At 43.2% G+C, this 25,725-nt stretch overlaps 1 protein-coding gene across 1 annotated transcript in view; it reads right to left on the bottom strand.

Annotated features, from left to right (window-relative positions):
• Positions 1–332: 332 nt before the first annotated feature.
• Positions 333–25,725, bottom strand: part of LHCGR (luteinizing hormone/choriogonadotropin receptor) — a 28,458-nt gene continuing 3,065 nt past the window's right edge. The window contains exons 2-11 of the mRNA XM_075497441.1: positions 21,081–21,152; positions 18,109–18,183; positions 16,148–16,222; positions 15,517–15,591; positions 15,344–15,421; positions 8,814–8,882; positions 8,066–8,140; positions 6,709–6,894; positions 3,961–4,040; positions 333–1,582 (exon numbers count right to left, since the gene is read on the bottom strand). Of these exons, the coding sequence (XP_075353556.1) occupies positions 333–1,582; positions 3,961–4,040; positions 6,709–6,894; positions 8,066–8,140; positions 8,814–8,882; positions 15,344–15,421; positions 15,517–15,591; positions 16,148–16,222; positions 18,109–18,183; positions 21,081–21,152 (2,035 nt within the window). The remainder of the gene's footprint in view (positions 1,583–3,960; positions 4,041–6,708; positions 6,895–8,065; positions 8,141–8,813; positions 8,883–15,343; positions 15,422–15,516; positions 15,592–16,147; positions 16,223–18,108; positions 18,184–21,080; positions 21,153–25,725) is intronic.

A 25,725-nucleotide genomic window follows, 5' to 3' on the forward strand; every position in this document is an offset into this window, starting at 1 on the left:
TAGCCCAGGGAAGCAGATCTGGAGAAAAAGGAGCCAGACGGCAGTCGCTGCAGTACCTGTTAACTTCAAGAGCACTTTGACTACTCCTGGGCTCCCCTGGTTCCCCCCAAAGAAGAGTGTTGCCTGATAAATCATCTTCCATGCCTATCATTACAGAAGAAGGAAAGGGAAAATACCACTTTGAACGTCAGAACGGTTACCTAAGTTGCATAAGAATTATCGATTGGCATTTTTATTTATTGTGAAATGTTCAAGATATTATAAAATAATCCCTAGTCACTAGAATAATTACAGCTGGCCTTGCAAAGTGCCACATCTGTTGGCGCTCCGGTTTAATTTTCGTTGCAAGACATCTTGTCTTGTGCTGCAGGATACGGCTTCTCTAACGCCGACAAGAGCAGCAGCGCTTGCGAGGCTTTGCTGGGGCCTGGGGCTGAGCTGCCGTTCTTGGCATTGGAGGTATAAGCAGAGAAATAGTTCATCCTGTAAAGCTCTGCTCGGCTCTTACAGCAACCAAGCTTGCTCATCAGCAGAAAGAAATCCCTTCGAAATGCTTTGGTGAAAATTGCGTAGAGAAATGGGTTCGCACAGGAGTTGACAGGGTAAAATAAAACCAGCAAAATCTTGGAGTTTGTCACTGTGATGAGAGGTACTTTAAAGGCGGCGGATATGGCAAAAAAGGAGATGGGGGCCATGCAGGTAAAATCCGTGAAGATCAGTATCGCCATTCTCTTGGCGACCTTGGTATCTTTATTGGCAGCTACCAGCTCTGGATTCTGAACAGCTACGTAAATCTTAATGTAGCAAGCACAAATGACAATGAAGGCAACAACATTTAGCACCAAGATCAGCAGTATGTAGGCTTGGGAAAGACCCGTTTCAATATCCATGGGTAAACAAATGCTGACCTTCATGTAACTGCTGACCCCTAGGAGAGGCAGCACTGCTATTAAAATGGAGAATATCCAGCCACCGAGCATGATCGGCACGGCATGCCTCAGGCGTAGCTTTCGATCCAGCTGCATGGCGTAGGTGATCGTATGCCACCTTTCTATGGTGATCACCGTTAGCGTGTACACTGAGAGCTCGCTTGCAAACACGGTGAAAAAGCCAGCGGTACTACAGCCGCTGCCTGTCTGCCAGTCTATTGCGTGGTTGTAGTACTGACCGCTCGTCTGGGCGTCAACAGAAGCGATGAGCAGCAGGTAAAGTCCCATGCAAAAATCAGCAAAGGAGAGGTTGCACATGAGGAAGCGAGGAACGGTGAGCTTGTAATGGCTAGTTAGGAGAACGAGGAGTACAGTGAAATTGCCAGCAATGGCAAGGATGTTTATAAACCAGATTAGGACTCTGAGAAAGCTGTATCCCAGGATGTCTTCGCAGGGATTAAATGCATCTGGTTCCGGAGTGCACGTGAGTGTTTTAGGCTGACAAAAGTCATACTCAAAGTCGAAGCCAGTCATTTCGCTGTCATCGAAAACGGCCGAGTAGCTGTATGGAGAAGTTTCTTCATCCTTTGCGAACAGGTACGTGTTCTTTTCTGCTGACCGTGGCGATGTGTTGTAAGAGTCATCTCTGTAAATATTAAAAACACCCCCCCCCCCAAATAGAAGTGAACTATTCGTTACGTGCTGCTCGCACTGTTTTGTAAAATACAAAAGATAACAGTTGTTTTAAAACAGTTACTTCCTACATGTGTTTCTACAGGGTGTTTACATATAATGAAGCCTTGTAAGGATGCCTTTTGTTTGGGTAGCAGAACAGCAGAAGTCATAGTCACATCCACAGGAATGCTTTTTTATACAACTTATTATCTTGATTGCTTTGTAGGTGAGCCATCTTTCTCATGCTGCCAGTGGATTGGAGTTCAAACTACAGTAACACTCAAATTGACAGCTTATAGGCTTGATGCATATAGGTTTATCGGGCAGTTATAGAAGCCAAACTAAAATAACCTAAAGATTCTAACTGTGCACCCTTACCCCCTTAGGAAATGCACTTACCGAACAAAGTCCTGAGACTACGTATGACTTGAAGCGCTGAGGAATTTGATGTTCCCAGTATTATAAAGCGAGGAGCGAAGTGTGTGGTTAACTAGATAATGTTGATGGCTATGACTATATTAAGTTTAGACTGGACTCAACGCCTAATTATAAATGTTTTTAGATGTTTAAAATCGACCTCTCTTATCTCTAGGTCATCAGCAGTGTGGGGATAAGCCTCCCGAAGAAGAAACATTTTAAAAGCAAACACTGTTTCTTCTGATTCCCTGCCAGAACAGGTACCTATTGCACAACTACCCAGTCATCCCAACTGTGAGAGTTTGCTGGGCAAACAATCTGCAGTGTGAGACCTGGAAAGCATCTCTATGGAGGACAACTCTTCCGAAAACTGGTAGCTTTGGGATAACTTAAATACATGCTTAAACTTCCACATCTACTGAAGCATGTACATTAAACTATTTTTCTGGAGCAGGGTCTTAACTGGCAAATGAAGCTGAGCTGCTTTTCAGCTATTCCTAGCTATTTCGCCTATTGGGCAAATAACTTCTCAGTCTTGTTATCCTAACTCTTCTCTCTTTACATCAAGAACTGTCTAATGTCTTGCTTTTACTTGCCGGGGTTAAACTGGAAGAGCAGGGAATATGTCTGACACTATTTATTAATTAAAAATGATTGTGATTTTCTGAGAGGCCATGTAAACATGCTGCCATGTGCAAGCTGGTTTTTTTTCTAATAAGAGCTTGGGACTTTCAGCCTATTTCTGCCGTGGTTCCCAAACTTTACAACTTGCAGCCTTTCAGCACGTGAATTATGACCTTACTTCCATTTGCTTAATACAATGTCTGCTCAGAGAATTGCTGGGATTGGGACTTAGCAAAGCAAAAAGCTTCAGGAGCCAGCAGACTGGGCGGACTATTTAATGCCCAGTAGGAGTGCAACAGATGCTAATCCGAAGCAGGGGGATTACTCTGGCATAGGCACTGGTGATTTGTGTGATCATATTCCTCACTGGGGTGTCACTTCACTTGCCTTTATAATGTGATCTAATGCTCTGTGTTTACCTCCTTGCCTCACCTTGCTTCTCCCCAGAGCCACCCTTGATAGAGGCAATATATTCTTGGTCTTGTTGACTGCCTGGGCTTTGCCTTTTTGTAGTCCTGAAGTGCTTCAGTTTTGCAGTTAGGAGCGGAGTGGACAGGACTGACTAAGCGAGGCGCTGTATTTAGCTTTTGGAATTTTGTGACCATAACCTTGTTTTTCTAGACTTTGCAATGCTCTGACCCCACCTCAGGGCTGAAGAGAAGACCCAAGGTCTCCCATTTAGCTGTAGAGGGATGGATAGTAGCAAATCCTTAAACTTTTCCATTAAATACTGGTTTAGAGCCTGTGTCATCCAGCATGGCCAACACAACAGTTTTGATGTTAGCCTTTCTCGTTGTCCCACAGAACTGTGATGATATGGAAAGACACATTTAGAAGAGGCAAACCAATTGCATGGGGTCATCAAACTTCCAACTCAGGGACTCTGTTTCTACCATGGAAAACTACTGACATACAGACTTCTAACTATCCTTTCTATAGGCAAAAAAATATTAACAGTAGCAGCTCGTCTTTGAATCACACAAACAACTGCAATTATCTCAGGGCATGACAAGTCTCCATGTAGGCCATTAACTTTCTTTAAATATTTAATCACTGTTTTGAAAGTCTTTCAAGAATTCAGAAGAGAAGCTGGAGTGAGTAAAGCTCATGAAACTATGGGGTTTTTTTTCCTTTCCTTTTGAACATCAAAATTGCAAATCTTGGTTTAATGATAGTAAAATTACCACTGTGCAACTTGTAAGGGTGACTGCATCGGCAGCAAAAGACATGCTGTTCTAGAAAAAACACATGAACAGCAGGAGGGTGAGGTCCGTATTTGCTACTTCCAGCATCTGTATGCAGAGAGGTACTTACAATATTTCATTAGTTGGTTTCCTCATGGTGCTTTCACACTCTTTGGAGAAGCTGTCAAAAATGGAAAGCAAGGAATTTTGTCTGAAAGAAGGATGAAAAGAAAGTTGAGTTTCAGTCGGATTTTGGCCAAATTCTCATCTTCTCTGCAAGTCATCTTCACAGACACGTAAGGTAAGCTAGAGTTGGCCTCACGGCAGCGTGAACATTCATGTAGACCTCTGGAAGCGGGGAGGAGAAGGCTTCAAATACTGCGACAGTAGGCAGTACCTCATGGGGGGTATAAGGATGGTCTTTCAGCTCGGTTATTGTTTATGATGTATTTTTTGTAGTGAAATAACTTGAGCTGGAATTAAAAGGTATGTTTTGCCTTATGAAATATTGTATTGAAGTGGGCCAGATTCTCCACCAGTATGAATGGTAGCAGTTATGCTGGCTTTTAGAGAAGTGCATGTTAACAAATGCTGGGAAGTTGGCCTGATACTCTCTTTTGAAAACTGTGTGGGATCTAGAGGTAGACTTTACATGCTGGAAGTAAAGCAATTTGAAAAGTACAGGTTGAAAGACAACATATTTGGCAAAATCTCTGGTTTTAAGGCTTTGAAAGTATGAGCCAGGTACTCCACCAGTGTGAATGGAAACGGCTTTGTCTGACCTCATTGCTGCGACAGTAGAAAGAGCTGGCAAAACCACTAAGCTCTTTTATGTACTCTTAAGAGAATCAGACACCTGGAAGCTTATAGAAAGTTTTATGTACGATGAGAGAAATAAGATCTTAAGATACCAATCTAAGCCCCTATGTGATGCTTGGAAATAATGGGATGGCAACAGGAGTTGTTTTTTCTTGTAAATTTTTGAAGATCTGGTATAACCTGCTTTCCCCCCACCTTCAGGCCAGTGGAAGAAAGTCTTGGGAACTGCATGGTACCTTCCACCTCTCTTGCACGGCTCAGGGAATGAGCACACCACAATTGTACCCCAGAAATCTCAAGAATATTTGACTTCATTTTGTTATAAAAGACTTTATTTCCCTAATGTCTGTGGTGCTGACTTAAGTGAACCTGCTTGCCCAGTCAGATGTATGTAAGACCGTGTCACCGTATCTCACTGATCAGAGAGTGCAGTCCATAGGTACTGAGGAATGGGATATGGTGCAGGGGTAGTAAAAACTATGTGGAATGACTGTATGTAGAGTACAGGGCAACGGAAGGGGGTAGAAGGAGACAGAAACAGGCTGCAGCTGCGTGACCATGAGAGTACATAACCACATGAAGACTCTTCCCTGTGTAACCTGGGAAGGTCTTGGGAGGTCTCAGTCTCTGTGGTCTTCTGCTGTCATCAGCAGATGACAAGGAAAAGAGCCAGAGAGCCGCCTCTCGTTCCTTTGTAGTAGCTGGTCACGTAGCAGGGAACAGCCTGTTGCCTGTACAGGTCTTCCCAGCAGCCAGGGCTGTGCAGATAGGTAACGCGTCAGCACTGCTCTGATCCCTGCCCATGTCCCAGTTGGGAGGGCAGCCTAAGCTTCCTGATCTGCAGGGGTTTTTTTTTTTCTCCCAGTTTACTAAGAAAACACTCGCTAATATAAGAAAGTGACTTACTAAAGCACCCCTGTTTTTATAGAGCATGATCATGTTGCAAAGTCAAGCACTCGAAAATTATTATCAGAAATGGAGTTATCTTCATCAGAATGAATAAAGCTTTTTTTTTTTTTTTTTTTGTACCAGAGTTGCTTCTGCATTTAATACGCTCAGATACTTGATCTGGGACTGAATCAGAGTTTGGTAGCAATGGAAACCCTTGACTGTAGGATCTTTGCTCTACTCTTGCAGAATTAGGAACCACTTAGTAAAATGAGGTAGGCAGAGAAAGCATAGCGTCACCTCTAATTTTACCTAAAGAATTGGATTCTACTCCTGCCTTTGCAATGCAGTCCTGATGCGATGGCATGCACGCCGCACAGATCAGGCTTCCCACAAATGACTGCTCAGTACGTCTTTTCTGTAGCCTTCATTTGAGACAGATGAGAAGTGAGGCATCCTCATAGCTTCAACTAAAATAATTTGGAGTTGCTTTGGCTGCCTAAAGCCAACTGAGGGTTGATTTCTTTGGAAAAAAAAAAAAAAAAGCTGAAAAATTAGCTCCAGTTGTCTCGAATAGACTGCCCTGAATTAGCAGATGCAAAGCTCTCTCTGTGCCACGGTTTCCAGTTGTGGAGAGGACAATGCTGTCTATTGTTATCTGAAATGACTGGAAGGAAACTGAGTAACCTCTTTCCGTAGGCTTGTGTCAGGCCTAATTTCTGTGGGTAATTGAAAGCCTGCCTTTTCTACTAGGTCATCATATCACCTGCATTAAATAAGCTACATAGCTAAAGGCTACAGCGGGTTTTTTTTTTTCCCTTTTTTTTTTTTTTTTTAGGGCAACACGCTATTGATGGAGATCTATCTTCCTTGTGCCAGTAGGCTTTTTAATTGAGATACCAAGAAAAATATTAGCTTTAAGCAAACTTAGAATAACGTTCCTGCTGGCAGATCCTGGGCACAGGATGGGATCCATTTCTGTTCTAAAATAAATTGAGGTAATTTTCCTGGCTTTAGCAGAGATCTGTTGTTTTGTGTGAGGCCTTGCGATGTACCACAGCTTCCTTGTAAGTGGAATAAGGATAATCAAACCTTGTGAGCTGAATAAAGCAGAATTGCCATTTCGGAGCTTCTGAAGAACTGCAATACAATAATGTGCCATTTGGACTTACTTTTCTGTCCTTAGATTTCGAAAAGCACAGCAGTGGCTGGGATACGTTAGAACAGCTTCCAGAAGACTGCTGAATTTATCCAGCGGTGGCAGTCTCTTTAACGAGTAAGATGACATTGCATTTAAGACTTGAATGGCCTCAAGCCCATAACTAGGCAGGGACTCCAGCGCCGTTGAAGAAATATCCCTGCAAAATAAAGAGAGCATTCTCTTTTTCTTTTCATACGTATAAAAATACCACCAAAGCATGACGGTGGGTAACGGTGACTCGTTTTCTCACAAAGGTCTAAATCTGCAAAGCCGCTTCCGCACCTGATACCCAGCTCAGAAACATGGTCTGTGAAATTACAGAGCAGCAGGGTAAAAGCATCCCCACAGCCCAGGAGCCCCAGCGAAGCGAGGAGCTAATTTTGTCCTGGGGAGACTGAAACCCAGCGTGCCAGGGGCTGTGCCCCCACTTCTCTGTTTGAAAGCCACCATGCACGGAGCAAGGGATGGCTCTTTAGGCCAGAGAAAGGGAGAGAAAGTGGGCGAATGTGACTCTCCAGCCAGCTAACGTGTAGGACACCCTCCTGGCCTTGGCGCTGAAGGGCTGTTCTAGGTGTTGTAATTAAATGGTTATTAATTCAAACGCATAAAAGAATCCATCAGTTTAGCTTGGACTAACTTCAGAGGGGCCGTTTGTGTGAGGAAAGGCCATGGGCATGACTAAGGATTTTCAGAGTCAGGCCATTAACCAGGGGGAAAAAAGGCTACAATTTTGAAAGTCATATTAGTAACGCTATGTACTGTAAAGCACCAATAAAAGGATCAAAATGGCACGTGCGGCACAGAGTGCTCTTTACAGAACTACCCCTTGCGTTTTATTGTGTGGACTTACAGCCAGAACTTGATTAATAAAGCCTGAGGAGGCTAGTACTGTGTTCTATCCAGCACAGGCTTATAGCATGCTACCAACTAGTTCACTTTTTATAACCAAATTCTAAAATCATATATTGTAAAAACATAGTCATCCTACCAAAAGACAAGTTACTTGGCCATGTCAGAATATTAAGGCACAGGGACAGGATCAGGAGGATCTGACACAAATAAAGCAAAGGCCGAAATATCTAAGGGGCGGAGGTCAAGGCCAACGCTACGACTGGCTGACAGGCATTTGTCGTGGTGCAAACTGAGCCTTCCACCCTGTAACTTCATGGCATCTCGTTGACGTGTTTCCATTTTACAAGCAGAGGGTAAGAGATCAAGTCCCTTCCGGACTCAAAGGCCGCGTTGGCTGAGGTGACGCAGGCGCCGCAGCACAGCGCGGTTCCCCTGCGACGGCTACAAACCCAGGTAACGGAGCGGTGGATACTTACAGGACGTCTGGCCCTCTGGCCCCTCTCAGGGCATCGTTGTGTATCCACCTGAGGTTCTTATTGTCCTTCAGGATTCTGCGGAATCAAACGTTAACTCTTTACATCTCTACTTTCAGACAACCCTTTTTTGCTTTCTTCTTCCTATTTCCTCTCGATCGTCTCTCCCACCACAGCAGTTGCTGTTGCAGTATCTGGCCTGAGAGTGCTCATGCTTCTCACGCGACCTTTCCCTCTGCTGATGCCATCAGACCGGTATCATCTACATTTGATTCTGATCGTTTCCATTTCTTCTAACTTAAACCAGGACCAGCCAGTCTGGTTCCTTCACTGCAGCAGCAGCGTACAAAAATGGAGCAGTTTTGCCCAAACCAAGAGGCTAGTTCCAGTGCGCGTGGGAGTGATTTAAAAACTATTGACGCTTCCAGATGCAAAATGTAGGTTCCTCAGTTTGGGCTGTGGTTTCAAGCTTTCCACTATTGCTGCTAAGTTTACGAATTTATTAAATTTTATTAAAAATGATGAGCTTTTCTCATGAAAACTGCAGCGTTCTAAGGGATGGTGTTTCAGGAAAAGCAGTAAGTGCTGCAGGAGTAACAACTGAGTCGCAATGACACTGAAACATGCAGTTTTCTAATGGGTATCAGGAATCGCAAGACACAGCCAGTTAAGCTGAAGGGAGAGCCTTCGACTGTACGTGAACTATTATTTACTGTTTAAAAAAAACACTGAGGAGGGGAAACATACTCACAATTGATTCAGCTTTGTCCCATTGAAGGCATGGCTATGGATATCTTCAAATCCATTTTTATATAATTTGCTGGGGATTAAAAAGTGTAGGAGAAAAAGATTTAGAAAAGACAACATTGTTATGTACTACGGGTTTCAAATCTTAGTGCTGCATTCGTTTTAATGATGAGAGGGTCTGGCTTATAAGAACATAGGTAAAGAACATAAAGAACTATTGCATGGCTTATGTTAACTCTAAAATTAAGGTAAAATTACAGCTTAAATTCCCTAAGCACCTTCCTGGTTAGCTGCTGAAGAGAACTTCTGCTTACGTACAGATTCTCCCTCCTCCAAGGGGCTCACCTGTGCCTACCTTGGGCTGAGATCCAGAAACAAGACATTATTCCAGGTAAGCTCCTGGCATGCAGACAACAACCTGGAGGCAGAAGACCTGGATTTTGTGGTGTCAGCATGTGTAAATGGAAGACTGCAAGGGCTAGAGAAGTGTCCGATGTAAAGCAACTCTAAAGCCCAGAGGGTGCTGCTAGACCGCAGATCCTCTGCAGACAGACAAATCTTCCAGCAGCCCAAGAGACAGCTTTGCAGAGAGGGAGGGGTGAGTCGTGCATCGTCCAGCAGTCAGTGAGCTATCAGGTCCTCCAAAGTACCGCTGCCAAGCTTGATTTGTGCCGTGGAAACCTCGCTGTCCCCTGCGTTGCACAGGGACACCTGGTGCCACCCTGGGTTCTTGATTCCCCAGCCTGAGGCCAGATACCTGAAGGCTGGGCTCTGCGGTGCCTGCAGTCCAGCTCTTTTCCTTCCTTAGGAAATCTAACCTATGGGTCTGATTTCACTGAGAAAAATCCATTTGTGATATTAAGTTCATGCTTCCAAGATAATTTCAATATAATCATTTGTATATAGTATTTTTCTTTAATATTAAGTCCTAATAGAAAATTTGGTGCCGTTTATAAATTAAACAAAATTTCTGTTGTTGCTTTTCCACTTGTTTTTGGGACAGCAGAAACTGGGGCTATGGAACCTGCTCCCAAGAAAAGCTGGCAGTGTGGGGAGCGCCTGGCTACAACTGATACAAGAAGGGGTCTATCTCAGCACAATGCTGAAATCAGTGATTTCCTTAAAAACCACAACGATATGTAGGATCGATTTCCCCATCCACATGAAACACTAACTGTTGGAAAGACTGAATTAGCTATTTGTAGTGCAAAACATTACTGCAGGCTGACTTTACACCTTGGTAGATTGCTTGTGTTTCACCACGCTGCAGCAATTGGAATTACAGTTAACCGCATGGGGTGGAGTTAACGTGTAGCTCTACAATTAGGGAGCTGCTGATAAGGTAATTCTTTTCTTCTTGTGGTGAGCTCCCTATCACAAGAGGAGGAGAAAAATGATCGTTGGCCGTTTCCTGACTGAGTTAGACTCCCTCCCATTTAATACACTTTGGGGTTACAGTAAAAATTGTAAGCACCTTTCTCCATCTCTTGTATGTTCATTTTCTTGCACCATTAACAGAATCATAACTTTGCTGAAGTTATTTTGAGAACTCGCTGGTAGGAAAGAGGCTCATAAGATGAAATGATGCCCTAATCTAAGCAATTGCTCCTCCTCAACATCGCATAGGAGCAGTCTTCAGTCACATTTATGCTCAGTTCCTCTAATGGTTTCAGAAGGTCTCCAAGCTGCCTTGGAGACGGAGGAAATTAAACAGCTGTCTACCTTGCCCCGTCTCTCAGAGGACCCTTCTGTTGTGGGGTTGCTGAGGGTCGAAGAAAACCAGATGCCGATCGCTACCACAACGGTGCACCGGCAGCAATATCGCATCAACCGAGACTCCCTGATTCCCCCCCATAAGCTGAGTCGTTGACTGGAGAGCCAAGGAGTGATCAGCAAGGCTCGCTCACCCTTTAACAGTCCCATATGGCCAGTGCGAAAGTCTAATGGAGAGTGGAGACTGACAGCAGACTATCGTGGCCTGAACGAAGTCATGCCGCTGCTGAGTGCTGCCCTGCCGGACATGCTAGAACTTCCATATGAACTGGAGTCAAAGGCAGCCAAGCGGTATGCCACAACTGATGGCACTAATGTGTTTTTCTCAATCCCTTTGGTGGCACAGTGCAGGCCACAGTTTGCTTTCACTTGGAGGGGCATCCAGTACACCTGGAATTGACTGCCCCAGGGGTGGAAACACAGCCCCACCATTGGCCATGGACTGATCCAGACGGCACTAGAACAGGGTGAGGCTCCAGAACACGTGCAATACATTGATGACATCATCATGTGAGGCAACACAGCAGAAGAGGTTTTTGAGAAAGGGAAGAAAATAGTCCAAATCCTTCTGAAGGTTGGTTTTGCCATAAAACAAAGTAAGGTCAAGGGACCCGCACAGGAGATCCAGTTTTTAGGAATAAAATGGCAAGATGGATGTTGTCAGATCCCAACGGATGTGATAACAAAATAACAGCCGTGTCCCCACCAACTAGCAAAAAGGAAACACAAGCTTTCTTAGGCGTTGTGGGTTTTTGGAGAATGCATATTCCAAATTACAGTCTGATCGTAAGTCCCCTCTATCAAGTGACCCGGAAGAAGAACGATTTCAAATGGGGCCCTGAGCAATGACAAGCCTTTGAACAAATTAAGCAGGAGATAGTTCATGCAACAGCCCTTGGGCCAGTCCGGGCAGGGCAAGACGTAAAAAATGTGCTTTCAACCACAGCCGGGGAGAATGGCCCTACCTGGAGCCTCTGGCAGAAAGCACCAGGGGAGACTCGAGGTCGACCCTTAGGGTTTTGGAGTCGGGGATACAGAGGATCCGAGGCCCGCTATACTCCAACTGAAAAAGAGATATTGGCGGCATACGAAGGGGTTCGAGCTGCTTCGGAAGTGGTTGGTAGTGAAGCACAGCTCCTCCTGGCACCCTGACTGCCGGTCCTGGGCTGGATGTTCAAAGGGAGGGTCCCCTCTACACATCAGGCAACCGATGCTACGTGGAGTAAGTGGGTTGCACTGATCACACAACAGGCTCGGATAGGAAACCCCAATCGCCCAGGAATCTTGGAAGTAATGATGGACTGGCCAGAAGGCAAAGACTTTGGGATATCACCAGAGGAGGAGGTGACACGTGCTGAGGAGGCCCCACTGTATAACAAACTACCAGAAAATGAGAAGCAATACACCCTGTTCACTGATGGGCCCTGTTGTCTGGTGGGAAAGCATCGGAGGTGGAAGGCTGCTGTATGGAGTCCTATACGACAAGTCGCAGAAACCACTGAAGAAGAAGGTGAATCAAGTCAGTTTGCAGAGGTGAAAGCAATCCAACGGGCTTTAGATATTGCTGAATGAGAAAAATGGCCAGTGCTTTATCTCTGTACTGACTCATGGATGGTGGGGCAAATGCCCTGTGGGGGTGGTTCCAGCAATGGAAGCAGAACAACTGGCAGCGCAGAGGCAAACCCATCTGGGCTGCTGCATTATGGCAAGATATTGCAGGTAGGGAACCTGGTTGTAAAAGTACGTCACGTAGATGCTCAGGTACCCAAGAGTTGGGCCACTGAAGAACACCAAAACAACAGCAGGTGGATCAGGCTGCTAAGACTGAAGTGGCTCAGGTGGATCTGGACTGGCAACATAAGGGTGAATTATTTCATAAGGGTGAATTATTTATAGCTCGGTGGGCCCATGACACCTCAGGCCATCAAGGAAGAGATGCAACATATAGATGGGCTCGTGATCAAGGGCTGGACTTGACCGTGGACACTATTGCACAGGTTGCAATATGTATGTGCTGCAATCAAACAAGCCAAGCGGCTAAAGCCTCTCTGGTATGGAGGGCAATGGCTGAAATAAATATAAATATGGGGAGGCCTGGCAGATCGATTATATCACACTCCCACAAACCCGCCAAGGCAAGCGCCATGTGCTTACAGTGGTGGAAGCAACCACCAGATGGCTGGAAACATATCCTGTACCCCATGCCACCGCCTGGAATACCATCCTGGGCCTTGAAAAGCAAGTCTTATGGCAACATGGCACCCCAGAAAGAATTGAGTCAGACAATGGGACTCATTTCCGAAACAACCTCATAGACACCTGGGCCAAAGAGCACGGCAGTGAGTGGGTATATCACATCCCCCACCACGCACCAGCCTCCGGGAAAATCAAATGATACAATGGGCTGTTAAAGACTACACTGCGAGCAATGGGTGGTGGGACATGCAAACATTGGGATACACATTTAGGAAAAGCCACCTGGGTAGTCAACACTAGGGGATCTGTCAATTGAGCTGGCCCTGCCCAGTGAAAACTTTTATGTACTGTAGAAGGAGATAAAGTCCCTGCAGTGCACATAAAAATATGCTGGGGAAGATAGTCTGGGTTATTTCTGCCTCAGGCAAAGGAAAACCCATCCATGGGATTGCTTTTGCTCAAGGACCTGGCTGCACTTGGTGCGTGATGCGGGAGGATGGGGAAGTCCACTGTGTACCTCAAGGGGATTTGGTTTTGGGTGAGAATAGCCAATGAACTAAATGATATGATGTTAATTGCTATATAATAATGTATGTCATCACTGCTATGGTGGCTATATGCCATATCAATGGTATTACAGTAAGAATCACCCAGATTAATGAAGAATGAACTTTGATGAAACCGAGCAAAGTGCAGCAGTGATGGAACCAGAACTGGCTTCAGCAAGCAACAGTCCAACACCCCACACCATCTCTCCTGCCCTGAAGGACTGTTATGACAGATGGAGCCCAAAGTCATGGACTAAATGAACTCAACGGACATTGTATAGGGATGGCCCATAGACCAAGGGAATGATATCTGTGTGTATGTATCAAAAGACAGGACAAGTGGTGCTGATTAATTGGAATGTATTAGAAAGGGTAGAACCTGGGCATGATGTAGATAGTATAGAATAAGGGGTGGACACTGTCCTGGTTTCAGCTGGGATAGAGTTAATTTTCTTCCTAGTAACTGGTATGGTGCTGTGCTTTGGATTTAGTATGAGAACAATGTTGATAGCACACTGATGGTTTAGTTGTTGCTGAGCAGTGCTTACACTGGTCAAGGACTTTTCAGCTTCCCATGCCCTGCCAGTGAGAAGCTGGGAGGGGGCACAGCCAGGACAGCTGACCCCAAGTGGCTAAAGGGATATTCCATACCATAAGGCCTCATGCTCAGTATATACTGGGGGGCAGTGACCAGTGCTTGGGAACTGGCCGGGCATCGGTCGGTAGGTGGTGAGAAATTGCGTTGTGCATCACTTATTTTGTATATTCTTTTATCATTATTATCTTCCCTTCCTTTTCTGTCGTATTAAACTGTCTTAAACCCATGAATTTTAGGTTTTTTCCCCGATTCTCTCCCCCATCCTACTGGGGGTGTGTGGGGGGGTGAGTGAACGGCTGTGTGGTGTTTAGTTGCCTGCTGGGTTAAACCACAACAGTCAATCCATAAAAATCTGTGTCGAAATTACTGTCATGCCAGCACATCAGCCTGAGGAAGGCCCCATCCAGCCAACTGCAGTACTTGCTCGTGTGCACAGCTCAGTTGTGGGTGCAAATACGCATGGAGTTTCGTGCGGGGGTTTTGGTACACGCTTGTCTCAAGACAAGGCTCCCCATCTGGATGTGCACTGCCTTTTAAATATCAGTCTGGTCCACAAAGGCTGGCTTTACTGGCATCCAGATCGGCGTTTGTGGCTACAGCACAAAGTAGGTGGCCGCCTGCTGCCCTCTGTGGCTCAGCTGGTCCTTCCTCGGGAGACCTCAGTTTCAGCCACATCCTGCAGAGAGGCTCAGTCTGTGATTTTTCCTATTTCAGCACTTCTTTTGGGAAGTTTTTGTGAGGACAAGGGTGCTGCAAAATGCATACACGGTTCTTGCTGTGCTGGCAGATGACACCTCACCTTGGCCTTCTGCTGCTTTTTGTGTTCCTCGGGTGGGGCATCTCACTTAGCGTCAAGCCCACCCATCTCACAGGTGGCTGTAGCAATGAATCCAGTTTGTTAAAGGGCAAGTCTTGGTGTGGAGACTTGTGGGAATCAGTGTAAGCTCAAGAGAAATCAGGGTAAGAACAAGCACTGGTACTTCGTACCAATTTGTTCTCTCCCTCCCTCCTCTCCAGAGGGACCCTGTGCAACTGAAGCTCAGCGGTGTTAGATCAGTAGCATCGGCGTGGTCGGTCCCTGAAAGCGCTAGTTCAAGAAACCTCATCCCTGAGGGAAAGAGAGACTCTGGCCTCCAGCACAGCTTTTGGAGTTTATGTCCCGTTGATGGTATTTTTAAAAACAACGTTGCATGGAAGATGAGGATTTGGATTCCTCCTGCTATTTTCTTTCCTAAGTGAAGTTAGCTTTTGGATAAAACCCTGCTCTTCAGCTTGAAGAACACTCTTCTATTTCCTAAGCATTTCAAATTTAGCTTACAATACAGACATATATTGTATGGGGCTTAATTGCAAGATTTTTACAAACTCAACCTGCTTTCCTCAAGCAGAAGGAACTGGAACTAGGATTATTTTACTCACAGTGTCACCGATTCATTGTTCATCCCCTGGAAAGCATTTTGTGGTATAGTTGTCATACGCAAGTTATCACAGAGCTCCCTTTGGGACAAAAAAAAAAAAAAGGTATTTTTGTCAGTGATCCAGGAACAAGATGGAAAAGACTCACAGCTGGGTTAGGTTGGGTCTCTACTCACAAAATAAAATGAGCTTCTAATGAGAAGATCTGTGTCAGATCTGGAAATTGTCTTATTCCAGTGTTACAAATGCTCCTAGAGAAAAGCACAATTCCTATTTACAGGAGAAAAGATTACCAGAGTGGATGCAACAAGAAGCCAACTCGGTAGGTACGAATTTAACAATGTATTAAAAGGTGAGTGACAAATATAATAATTTTTAATTAGGTTCCAATTGTGTTTAAGACCTGTAAAAATTGTTTTGTAGCATCATCAAGCAGTGTCCTGGAGAAGCAGCATATGTTCTCTCTACATTAAGCACAAGGAAGAGATTTTAGTTACCCCTTTTGTATAGTACCTTGTCTATCTGAAAGCTTTATTCTAGAAAAAAGCACTTAGCAGAACCAATTTGCAGACTTTACTACTGTTTTGTCCATTACTGCCCTGCCCTGGGTTACTTTATTTTCTTGCCTATTGAAAGACCTCACTATTGGTTAACTGCACATTAAAGCTATTGTAAATGATGTATGTACTTTTAGTTTACTGTAATGCATGAAAAACTTTTTTCCTTATACTCCTTTCTGTAATTTGTCCACTCCTTTAGAGGAAAAAAAAAAAAAGGGCAAACAGAAAAGAAACAGAACTTTCTTACAAGTATTTTAGCCTTGGAAGGTTTCTGAACGCTCCATCCTCAACGTGCAACAGATTTTTCGTGTTCAGGATTAATCTGTAATGAGGGAAAAATATCTCAGTATTATAATTGTTATATATTTGTGAGGGTCCTGAATTTTTCTAGTGATTGACTGGCCTTGTCAGAAAAGAGTGAAGTGCAGAATATGGCAGAAGGCTCTCCTGCTGTGAACAAACTTTCTAAAAATATACCACGGGCGCATTTCAAAGGACTATTGGTAATAAAAATGGCCTGTAACTGTTAGGTAGCCGACAAAAGATAACAGCTCCTGAATTCTCATGGTTCACTGAGCTGAGATACCTGGTTTGGACATCCTGGTCACTGGTGGGAGTTAGGATTTTACCGTCGTCTGATGGTTCTTTGGGATGTGCGTTCTGGGCTCGTGGTATGCCTAACGCGCCGAGTTTCTGCTTTACCACAGGGGCTCAGAGGCACGAGCATGGTACCATCACCATGACTGTGCCTCCAACAGGTGGTCTTGCAGGTGGGGCTGAGGAAGGAGCCTGAGCTCTGCGCATGTGTGTGCATGCCTGCTCCTTGCCCCACAATCAGACCCCTTTGCATCATCCCTTGTTTCCATCATGTTACTGATGCTCTGCCTAGCCAGGAAAGGCAGTTCCGCAGATGGTTTAACCTCTTCAAGCACCGTGGTCTTTATTAGAGCAGTGGCGAGCAGCACCAGAATGCCTGCTTAGATCTGTAGAAACTGGGAGATGGAGATAAGCGTGTGAGAAATACTGTTTGCTAGTGGTGGCTCAAAAAATGGGACAGACCCTCTGCAGGAGTACTTTCTGCAGCTATACTATCTGCTAAGCCTGTATGTTTGCATAAAAGCCCAATAGCTCTAGCCCAGCTCCCTCCCTATGCATGACTTGCAAAATTCAAAGGTTTTAGCATATGCAATTGCAACAAGAGTTCAAATCCAAGAAGTACATTGAACCCACCTACCTTGATCATCCATTGAAAATGGCTGTGAGTGCGGCTTGGGACATCATGCAATGTGAGGCATGTGGAGCATTCGAGATGTAAACAGGTTTCCTTGCTAGTCTCATGTAGCTCTTTAATGGTCTTGCTTAGCTTTTTGGTTTCGGCAAATGGTTGGCAAATGACAACCTATCCATAAGCAAATCCTTTATTCCTTCCCTAAACCCACCATTGAGTCTAGCAGAAGTTGGACCCAGTTGGAGGTGGATAACTCTGTATCTCTTGCTTGTGTGAGCAAGTAACTGGCTTCAATGGAGTTCACATATCAGGGAAAAAAAAAAAAAAAGACTTATTTGTCCTCAGTTGCACCATTTTTAAGCCACTTGCTGATCATGCTGTGTGAAAAAGGCAGTAATGAGATATTGAATCAGATTTATAGTTTCCAATTTCACTAAATATTTCAGAGCATTCTCCTACTCATTGCTTTAAGTCACTCTCTCTCTCTCGGATGCCTGTGCTATGCAGGTCAAGTTTAAAATCAGTACATGTTCTGTTTGAGTAATATTTTAGTGCTCAAAGAAGAGCTGTGCATACTAAGCAGCTGTATTTAAATACTGTAGGGCTTTGAAAACCGCATCTTCAAAAAGGAAGATTTTTCTCATCTGTTGTCACCTCGAATTATTTCCCCACTTAGAAAGCTCGACAGTGCCGGCAGAAGCAGACACAGAGCTCCACTCCTGTCACTGAGCTCACTGAAAGCAGTGGGACTTTCTACGCATGGATGTCTTTGCATGATTTAGATCTCCAAGGCTAGACCTTACAGAGGGCTCACTAATTTATATGGTACTTTGGAGAGAAATGTTTCTCGTCATAGATCTAATCCATAGCCAGCCGAAGTAACAGAGGAAGATTTGGTCCCAGAATACTTCTCTGCAGACTGTTTACTCCTTGATGATCCTAAATCACGACACGGATGCCTTTTTTTAACTGATGCTTACATTTCAGACAGAGTGGGAAGGCTGTCAAATGCGCTCGCTTCTATTCTCTCCAGGGAGTCGCTCTGAGAGATTTCACTATAATGAAAAAGGCAGACACAAAGCAAGACATTAACGGAAAAGATTCCAGAAATCAGCTTTCCACGTTGTATTTCCTTCTTTTATACATAGTTGTTCAACCCCCCGCACCAATTCTCGTTTGGCAGCAGTGTCTGTGCCTCGCCTTAGACATCTTGAGAGCGGGTGCCAGCAGGGTTTGAGAGAGACCAGACTTTTGCTGTCTTGGCAAAGGGGTATGGCAACCCTTTGAATAACTACCTCCGTAACAGCCAATCCCCGTTTGCTCAGTAAACTCTACAGTAAGGTGGCGACTGAGGGCTAGGACTAATGTGAACAGAGTGAGCCCGAGCCTGTGAGCCTTTTGCTCCTATCATCGGTCCTGCTCAATGAATTTATTTGCATGGGCAAGGATGTAGATAATGTTCATACACTATTATTTAAGTCAGGGTGATGGTCCACAGATCCACAGATGTAGAAATACACAGATATGCATTCAGTGCACTTTATGAATAATTTTTGGATTTAAATGCCATTTTCATTACACGTGTGCAAACTGAAAGAAAGTGGCTCTTTCTCATCATTACACTGACCACCATGACTGTTTTTGTAGGAACTGTCAGATTTTGATATACTGCTGCTCCTATTCCACTCACGTAGTTAATAATAACCAATGCTGAATATAGAGAAAAAAAAAAATCCACTTTTTTGATGCTTGCTAAATGCCTGCTAGATTAAGATTTATGGGGCTACAGAAAATTGACTCCTGAAGGTAAATAGTATATATTGATGCATATATAGGAGAAGGGTCTTCAAAACAGTGTTTTTTCACAACAGAATTGAGTGGAAGGGCACACAAACTAACCCTAAGATGATACACACTCAAGAAAAAAACATTTTCTAAACAACTGGAATACATCTACAAAATCAGAGTCAGTGCTGTCACAGTCCTGAGAGTTATCTTATTTCAATTATAATTACGAGAAAACAATTCCTATCGGTGTTGTTATAAAACCCCTTAGACCCGAATGAATTGTTTTTTTTCATTTGTAGTGGCAAAAGGGGATGCACACAAGAAATCATATATTAAACATGTATGTATTTCCTACAGAAATATTCATGATTTTTCCCATAATCAAAATTCAGTGAGATTGTTATTTTTGGTATTGCACTAGTTACTCATAAATGAAAGACGGATGTAGAACAAGTAGCCTGCTGGGCGCCTGATCCTCTGAGACTCATGGGCTGAGAGGGATCAGTGCCTGCTTGCAGAACTTAAAGACTCTTTAAGGTCTGGGGCCTGAAACATGGTCCTTCCATGGAATCCCTCCTGTCTGCCACTGGCTCACCATTTACATATGTTGGAATGACTTATGACAGTGAGAATAATTTATCATCTGATTTGCAGATGGTGATGAGTTGTCAAATACATGATTTAGAGATTCATAATTTAAAAATATGCATTTTTCAAAGTAACACTAAATCACAATAAAATTATGAAGTCTTCTATAGATCTGCTTCAGACAAATACATCAATTTCTATGCTGTTAATTTAGAGAGATACATTAAAAGGACACAAAGAAATCTATTAAATTCTCTTTATGGAAGGGAAAACGTCAATGAACAAAACATTCTCTGTGAAGAATAGGATATGCATAGGGTTTGGGAAAGTTTAGCCTCAAGTCATACAGGTAGGAGAAACTTTGTAGATTTAAGTTGGTCTCCCATCTGAAAATGATTAAGTTCTCATTACTCATTCAGATGCGAGTGAATGCAAGAATACAGTGCCGTTGGATTGTACTATACTCCTTTATTGCAGTGGAATACACGCAGCAGAGTTTAGCTTATTTTCTACTTGCTAGAGCTACAGGAACATATAAGTTTATAATTTGGCCAAAATTGTTTAACCAATGAGCACTAAAAGCTGAACTAGTCTAGTTGAGTTTATTCAGGCATTTGCATTACCCTCATGCTTCCAGTCTTTGCCTTCAAGAATGCACCACGAAAGGGCTTCCTACTTTCTCTTTTTGTTTCTTCGAAAATAAATTATGTAACATCTAATATATATTTTAACATCATCTGATGCATTATGTGCTTTTCATAGGTGAAGAGAAGTATAAAAAGTGCACCTTGAAAAGAAAGTGGCATCATTTGCGCTACTGCTTAGGTTCTGGGACAGGTCATTCCCCTGTTCTGCATTGCACTGGTGTGTCATTAACTCTGTCCTTTAGAGACCACTCAATGCAGAAAAAATAAAAAATAATAAACAATGGAGACTCAAGCCTGCCATCTTTCAGCTGGAATAACAACAGAAATAGGACAAGAGTGGTCAGACGAGCCTTATTGGCTGAGTCCTTGATATAAAATAGGTACAAAGCCAAGGGAGGGGAAGCAACACAGACCTGGTGTGCAAAATTACAGCACTTGTAAGCCAAAAGATCCCAGAAGGGGTTCAGTCCTACCGATCCCCTGCCAAGCTTATCTCTTGGTGCAAAACGCCAAAGAAATATCTTATTTGGGTACTACATAAATGTATAATCACAGAATGCTGTAGCTATCACGGGAGTGATAACGTTTTACGATAGAAATCTCTCTCCTCTGCCAATCAAAAGCACCTGTCATCAGTTATCAAGCTGTATCCACCTGTCTCCAACACGATTAATATTTCATTATGTGATCTGTTAAACAACCGTTGAAAATCATACCTTTTCAAAGAATCTTTTATATACTACTTTTAAGAAAAGAAATGTTATGTTTATGCTTCCCCAGTGGGTTGTTTTTTTTTTTTTTCACCAATAGCATGTTTTAGCAACACATTTTCACGTAACTGTAAAAAGATGTTATTTGGGATGGAGGTTTATGATAGAATTTCTAGCAAGAAATTAAGGAAAAGCCTATGGAAAATGTTGTCAACTTACATGATGAAGGCATCTCTAAGTCCTTCAAACGCGTGTGATGGGATTACTTTTACAGGCAGGTGAGTAAATGATCTGAAAAAAGAAGAGAGGGAGAAAAGGATTGTAAGGCATGGGGTTTCCTTGTTTACAGACTGTAGCATTACGGTGGGCAGAAAAATAATAAAGCCTAAAGCCCCTTTATTTTGCCTGCAGTTCTCCGTACCTCTGGGGCCTGATCCATTTACCATTGACCTCAGCTAAACAGAATTCAAAGGATATTGGGTCAGTTCCTCAACAGCATAAATTTGAGACTAATCACCGTCAAATCAATAATAATAATAACCTATTAAGGAAATTAATAGCCTGATGGAAGTGGTCGGCTACATTCACAGTCAAAGGAAGCTACAGGCTCTTTAAAGTTAGTTCCTCAGAAAAAGTGGCTTTCACATAAAGCTTTTTCTCTATAAAACAGTATCTTCGCATTCTCTGGACCATGTTCTTCTCTCAGCAGTATCCCCGTAATGTTGCAGCGTGGCACTCTGAATTCACTGGCAATGCTCTGGCTATGTACAACTGTAGAAGACATCCAAATCAGGCCTGATGTGGTGGATTTTTGGGGGTTTTTGTGTGTGTGTGATTTTTTGGTTTTTTTTTTTTGTTGTTTTTTTAAATAAATGGCATCAGTGTGGTTAGCTGACTAAAAGCAAGTGTATATTTTCCTTCTTAATTTTTTAATTAGTCTGACTAAGAAGTTGTTAATGATGTGGGAGACAGATCTGCATTTTACCATTCTACTCCAAATCCGAATCACAGTACTTTTACCAGCCAATTTATCTAGCCATGACCACACTCTCCTTGATAACGTCCATAGGAAAATACTTAACATATTTCAAGACGTTCTCTCTGTGCAAACAGATAATTGCTCCATTTTGCTTTATAATTACAAATATCTAGTCAGAGACATTTGTTTCCTATCCTTAAAAACCCCGCTCAAGGTTTTTGACTGAAATGTTTCCATGTTATTCATATAACCTGCTTTTTTTTCTTTGTTGTCATAACCCTTTATATGAAGACAATTAAAAATGTTTATGAGCTTTTTTATATATATGTAGATTTTATATTGTGTGGGCATGACATGTGTGTATATATATAATGGCAGGCTGTCAGACATACATATGTCTTGGAGTTACAAATCTAGATGTACTAAGGAGCCTGGCAGTCAATTCCTAGCTACATTCCAAATAGTCTGTATGATTTGGGGCAAATAACTTCGTTTCCTTGCACCTCGACTCTCTGTCAGTAAACTGGGGATAACAACGCTTCCCTACCTAATAGGGATGCTGTAAGGATATATACGTTTTTGACGCCACTGTGACTGGGTCATACCTGTCTCAAGATGGATGCTGGCATGTTGTGTTGCGTGTGAGGTTTGGTTAAATCAGAAATGAAACCGTCATGTGTCTTGAAAAATGTATTTGCCCCTGAGGGGACAGACAGGTAGAGATAATCCTGTAGTAGGGCTTGATACTCTCAGCCAAAAGGAAAACAACTTCAGGAAGAAGTAAAAAGTAGAAGCTGAGAAATTACTGCTCTATAACCCCGGCACCAGGAACCTCTTCATAACTGCACCATCAGCTGGGGCTGCTTGCAAAATAAAACATACCTTTTGTGAAACTTTGCAAAAAAAATGCTGTCATTCACAAAATAAATAGAAATAAATAGAAATGCTGTCATTCACAAAATAAATAGAAATGTGACTGAAAGTGCAAAAAATAAAACCAGGTCTTGGCTCTTAATTACATCAAAATCTTCAGCCCGAGAGCCTCCTGCCTCCAGAGCCGCGACGTGCCGGTGAGCAGCGTGGTGGCTGTAAATTCCCGTAAGGCGCAGCTCGGAGCGACCCGCTCCCCCTGCCTGCAGAAAGCCTTTGGCAACGGTGCTCCAAGCTTAGCCACCTCGGCTATGTGATTAAATTTAAGTGGGATGACCCAGCACTTTTAATATGTACTGTAGTTAAACTGCATGACGGCACTTAATCCATTTTGTATTTCAACTTCATTGGGTTTTGGTTTTTAATTCTCATGAGTTCACCTTGATAGCTGGAACTGTGAACTCATCTGCATTGACATTACCTCGTCCCATTAAGCATCTCACAAAACAGCAAGAACAAAGGAAAAAGGCAATTCATAATCAGCCTTCTCTCTTAATCCTTGAAATACTGGTGTAGCATGCATAGACTCTTCCACATCGATAAAGACATCTTAAATTCACCAAAAAGGTGAATGTTCCCGTCCTTATTCTTGTTCACCTTTGTGGTTTGTATCTCAAACCCTGCCTGTGTTAAAGGCAAACATGTTCATTTAGATGTCTCTTTCTACGCTCACAACATTTTGAAGAAGATCCTTTAGCTTGCTGAGCACAATCCAGCCTGTGTGTATGTATAAGCATTTGGGTTAAGAGAGTTTTGAACTGCTTGTTGCAGGCTTAATTCTTTCCAAAGCGCAGAGTAAAGCGAGGCCTTATCTCACGTGTTGAAGTCTCTGCTATTGAACATGACTGATATCTTTGATCGCACACAATGAAACTCAAGCAGGTACCGGCAGGAATTAAATATTGATTTCTTTCTGATAGCACTCAGATTGTGACACTCAGATGTGACCAGTTATTCATCTCTCAGAGCTGAGGAAGCTTTTGACAAAAAAAAGAACCAACTGGGTTTTACAAAGCTACAAAGCTTTTATACATCTAACTTGCCCATGCTACTAGCCTGACTTCTATCGCTCGTGAAAGGAGGGACGCATCCATCTTTAATACAAGTTACCAACACCAGTTTGAAAGAGTGTTGTTAGTTAAAGGATGAACTCTTGCACTTTTAAGAAAAACTAATGTTTCTTTCATAGTTAATACATCACGACTTGTATGCTTGTACTCACTCCTGCCATTCAGCAGCTGACAAGACTGCGGCTCCAGATAATTGCGGGAGTTGTCATCCTTGGAGAAAGGATGGACAGAAAGGAGTGGGGAGCCAGCCAGCCTTCTTGGCAGTCACCAGCCCTTAGCGGTTCTGTAAATCAAGCTTGCTTTTCAAGGTACATCATTCTAGCCAGTAACGTTTGAAATGGCCAGGCTAAATACATGTAAGACTATCTAAGAACATTGGGAGAGGCAAGAACAGCACCTAGACTGACCAAATCCTGTCCTTGCCTGGTAGCTAAAATACTGTCCTTCTCTCTTCAGCTAGGAGTAGTTTCCTGTATTTTTGTTTTGAAATCATAAATTTAGAGTGGATTTTTCACAGGGATGCTTATCTTCCTGTTACTAGGAATACCGGGGCCAGCAGGGACCACAAAAGCAAACCACCTTCTGCTTCCCCTGCTGTGAATGTGTAGATGGAGCAGTAAGAGCTCTTCAGAAAACATTCATGGGGCGGTCTGTTCCAAGGATACAGTGGCATAAAACCACTATTGTCCTTTTTCTGCTTCTGGGATATAGCAGAGGCAACTTGACTCAACTTGACAACAATTTTTATCTGCTAAAAGATAAGCTTCTGCTTCTGTGCTACCACATAGACTCAAGCTCCAAGAGAAGCTTTTGCGAGGTCAAGATGCCCAGAAACATCAGGACCACTTGCTGTCCTGTTGATGAGGAATCAAAGCCCAAGCCCACTCACACTGCTGGAGAAAGTCTCTGTATTACAGAATTCACCTTTTGCAAAAAGTGATTAGTTGACCTGATAATAAATAAAAAAAAAAGAACACAGGCTGTATAGCAATAGGTATGAATGTGTTACTGTAGCTGGGTTGGCTGTTATATTTTAGTGTCTCTATTTTATAGGATTACTCATATTTCTAATGCCCAAAAGGTGAATGCATAAGGTAGACTCTTGCTGGGAGTGGCAAACATTTTATTCTGTGGCATCGTTGGACTTAACTCAGAAGGATCTGGAATATTGATTGAAACAAAGACTGAAAACCCACCATTTTCCTAGGATTTTTAACAGCTTCTGGGGGCAATGTAAAGTGTTGGCATTTTTTTTTTAATGCCCTGTATATCGGGCATTATCTACCTGAAATGCGAACTGTAATGCTGGATATGTCACACAAGCAGCCAAAGAGTACTTTCCGCTAGGTGATGACAGATGATACGTTATCTCCTATGAAAATTACTTTGGCCCTGAAACTGAATTCCTCTGTCAGTCCAAAAGAGCCAAATATGCCCTTAGTGAAGACATGGTAGAACTGTCTACTTGTTCAGGCTTTTACCACAAAGTTTTGGATTTGGTGCCTGGTAATTTGGTGCCTAAGGACGTGCCACTCGCCCTACCGCAGAAGCCCTGCATACAGGGGCACACACTCAGGCACAGCAAAGTGAACCTCACTATGAAATGAGGTTTTTGAAGGGGCAGAAGGGTATCAGGTATGCCATGCCCATTACCGAGCAGCTGGAGTTGGGTGCCTATCCATTTAGACTTTGCTAAAAAACCCAAAAGTACATACGAGACTTCAAAAGAAGGAAGATCATGTTTTGTTTCAAAACATAATGGCGTTTTAAAGATTATTTTTCTGTTGAGACTAAGAAGACGCATAGCTGCTATAGCCAAAATGGCATACAACGGTGTCTGGATAATGGAGTTTCTATAGTGTTCGCGTAATGTCCAAATTAAAAA

Source organism: Mycteria americana, chromosome 3, assembly GCF_035582795.1.
Source record: "Mycteria americana isolate JAX WOST 10 ecotype Jacksonville Zoo and Gardens chromosome 3, USCA_MyAme_1.0, whole genome shotgun sequence".
In the NCBI taxonomy this organism is placed as follows: Eukaryota; Metazoa; Chordata; class Aves; order Ciconiiformes; family Ciconiidae; genus Mycteria; species Mycteria americana.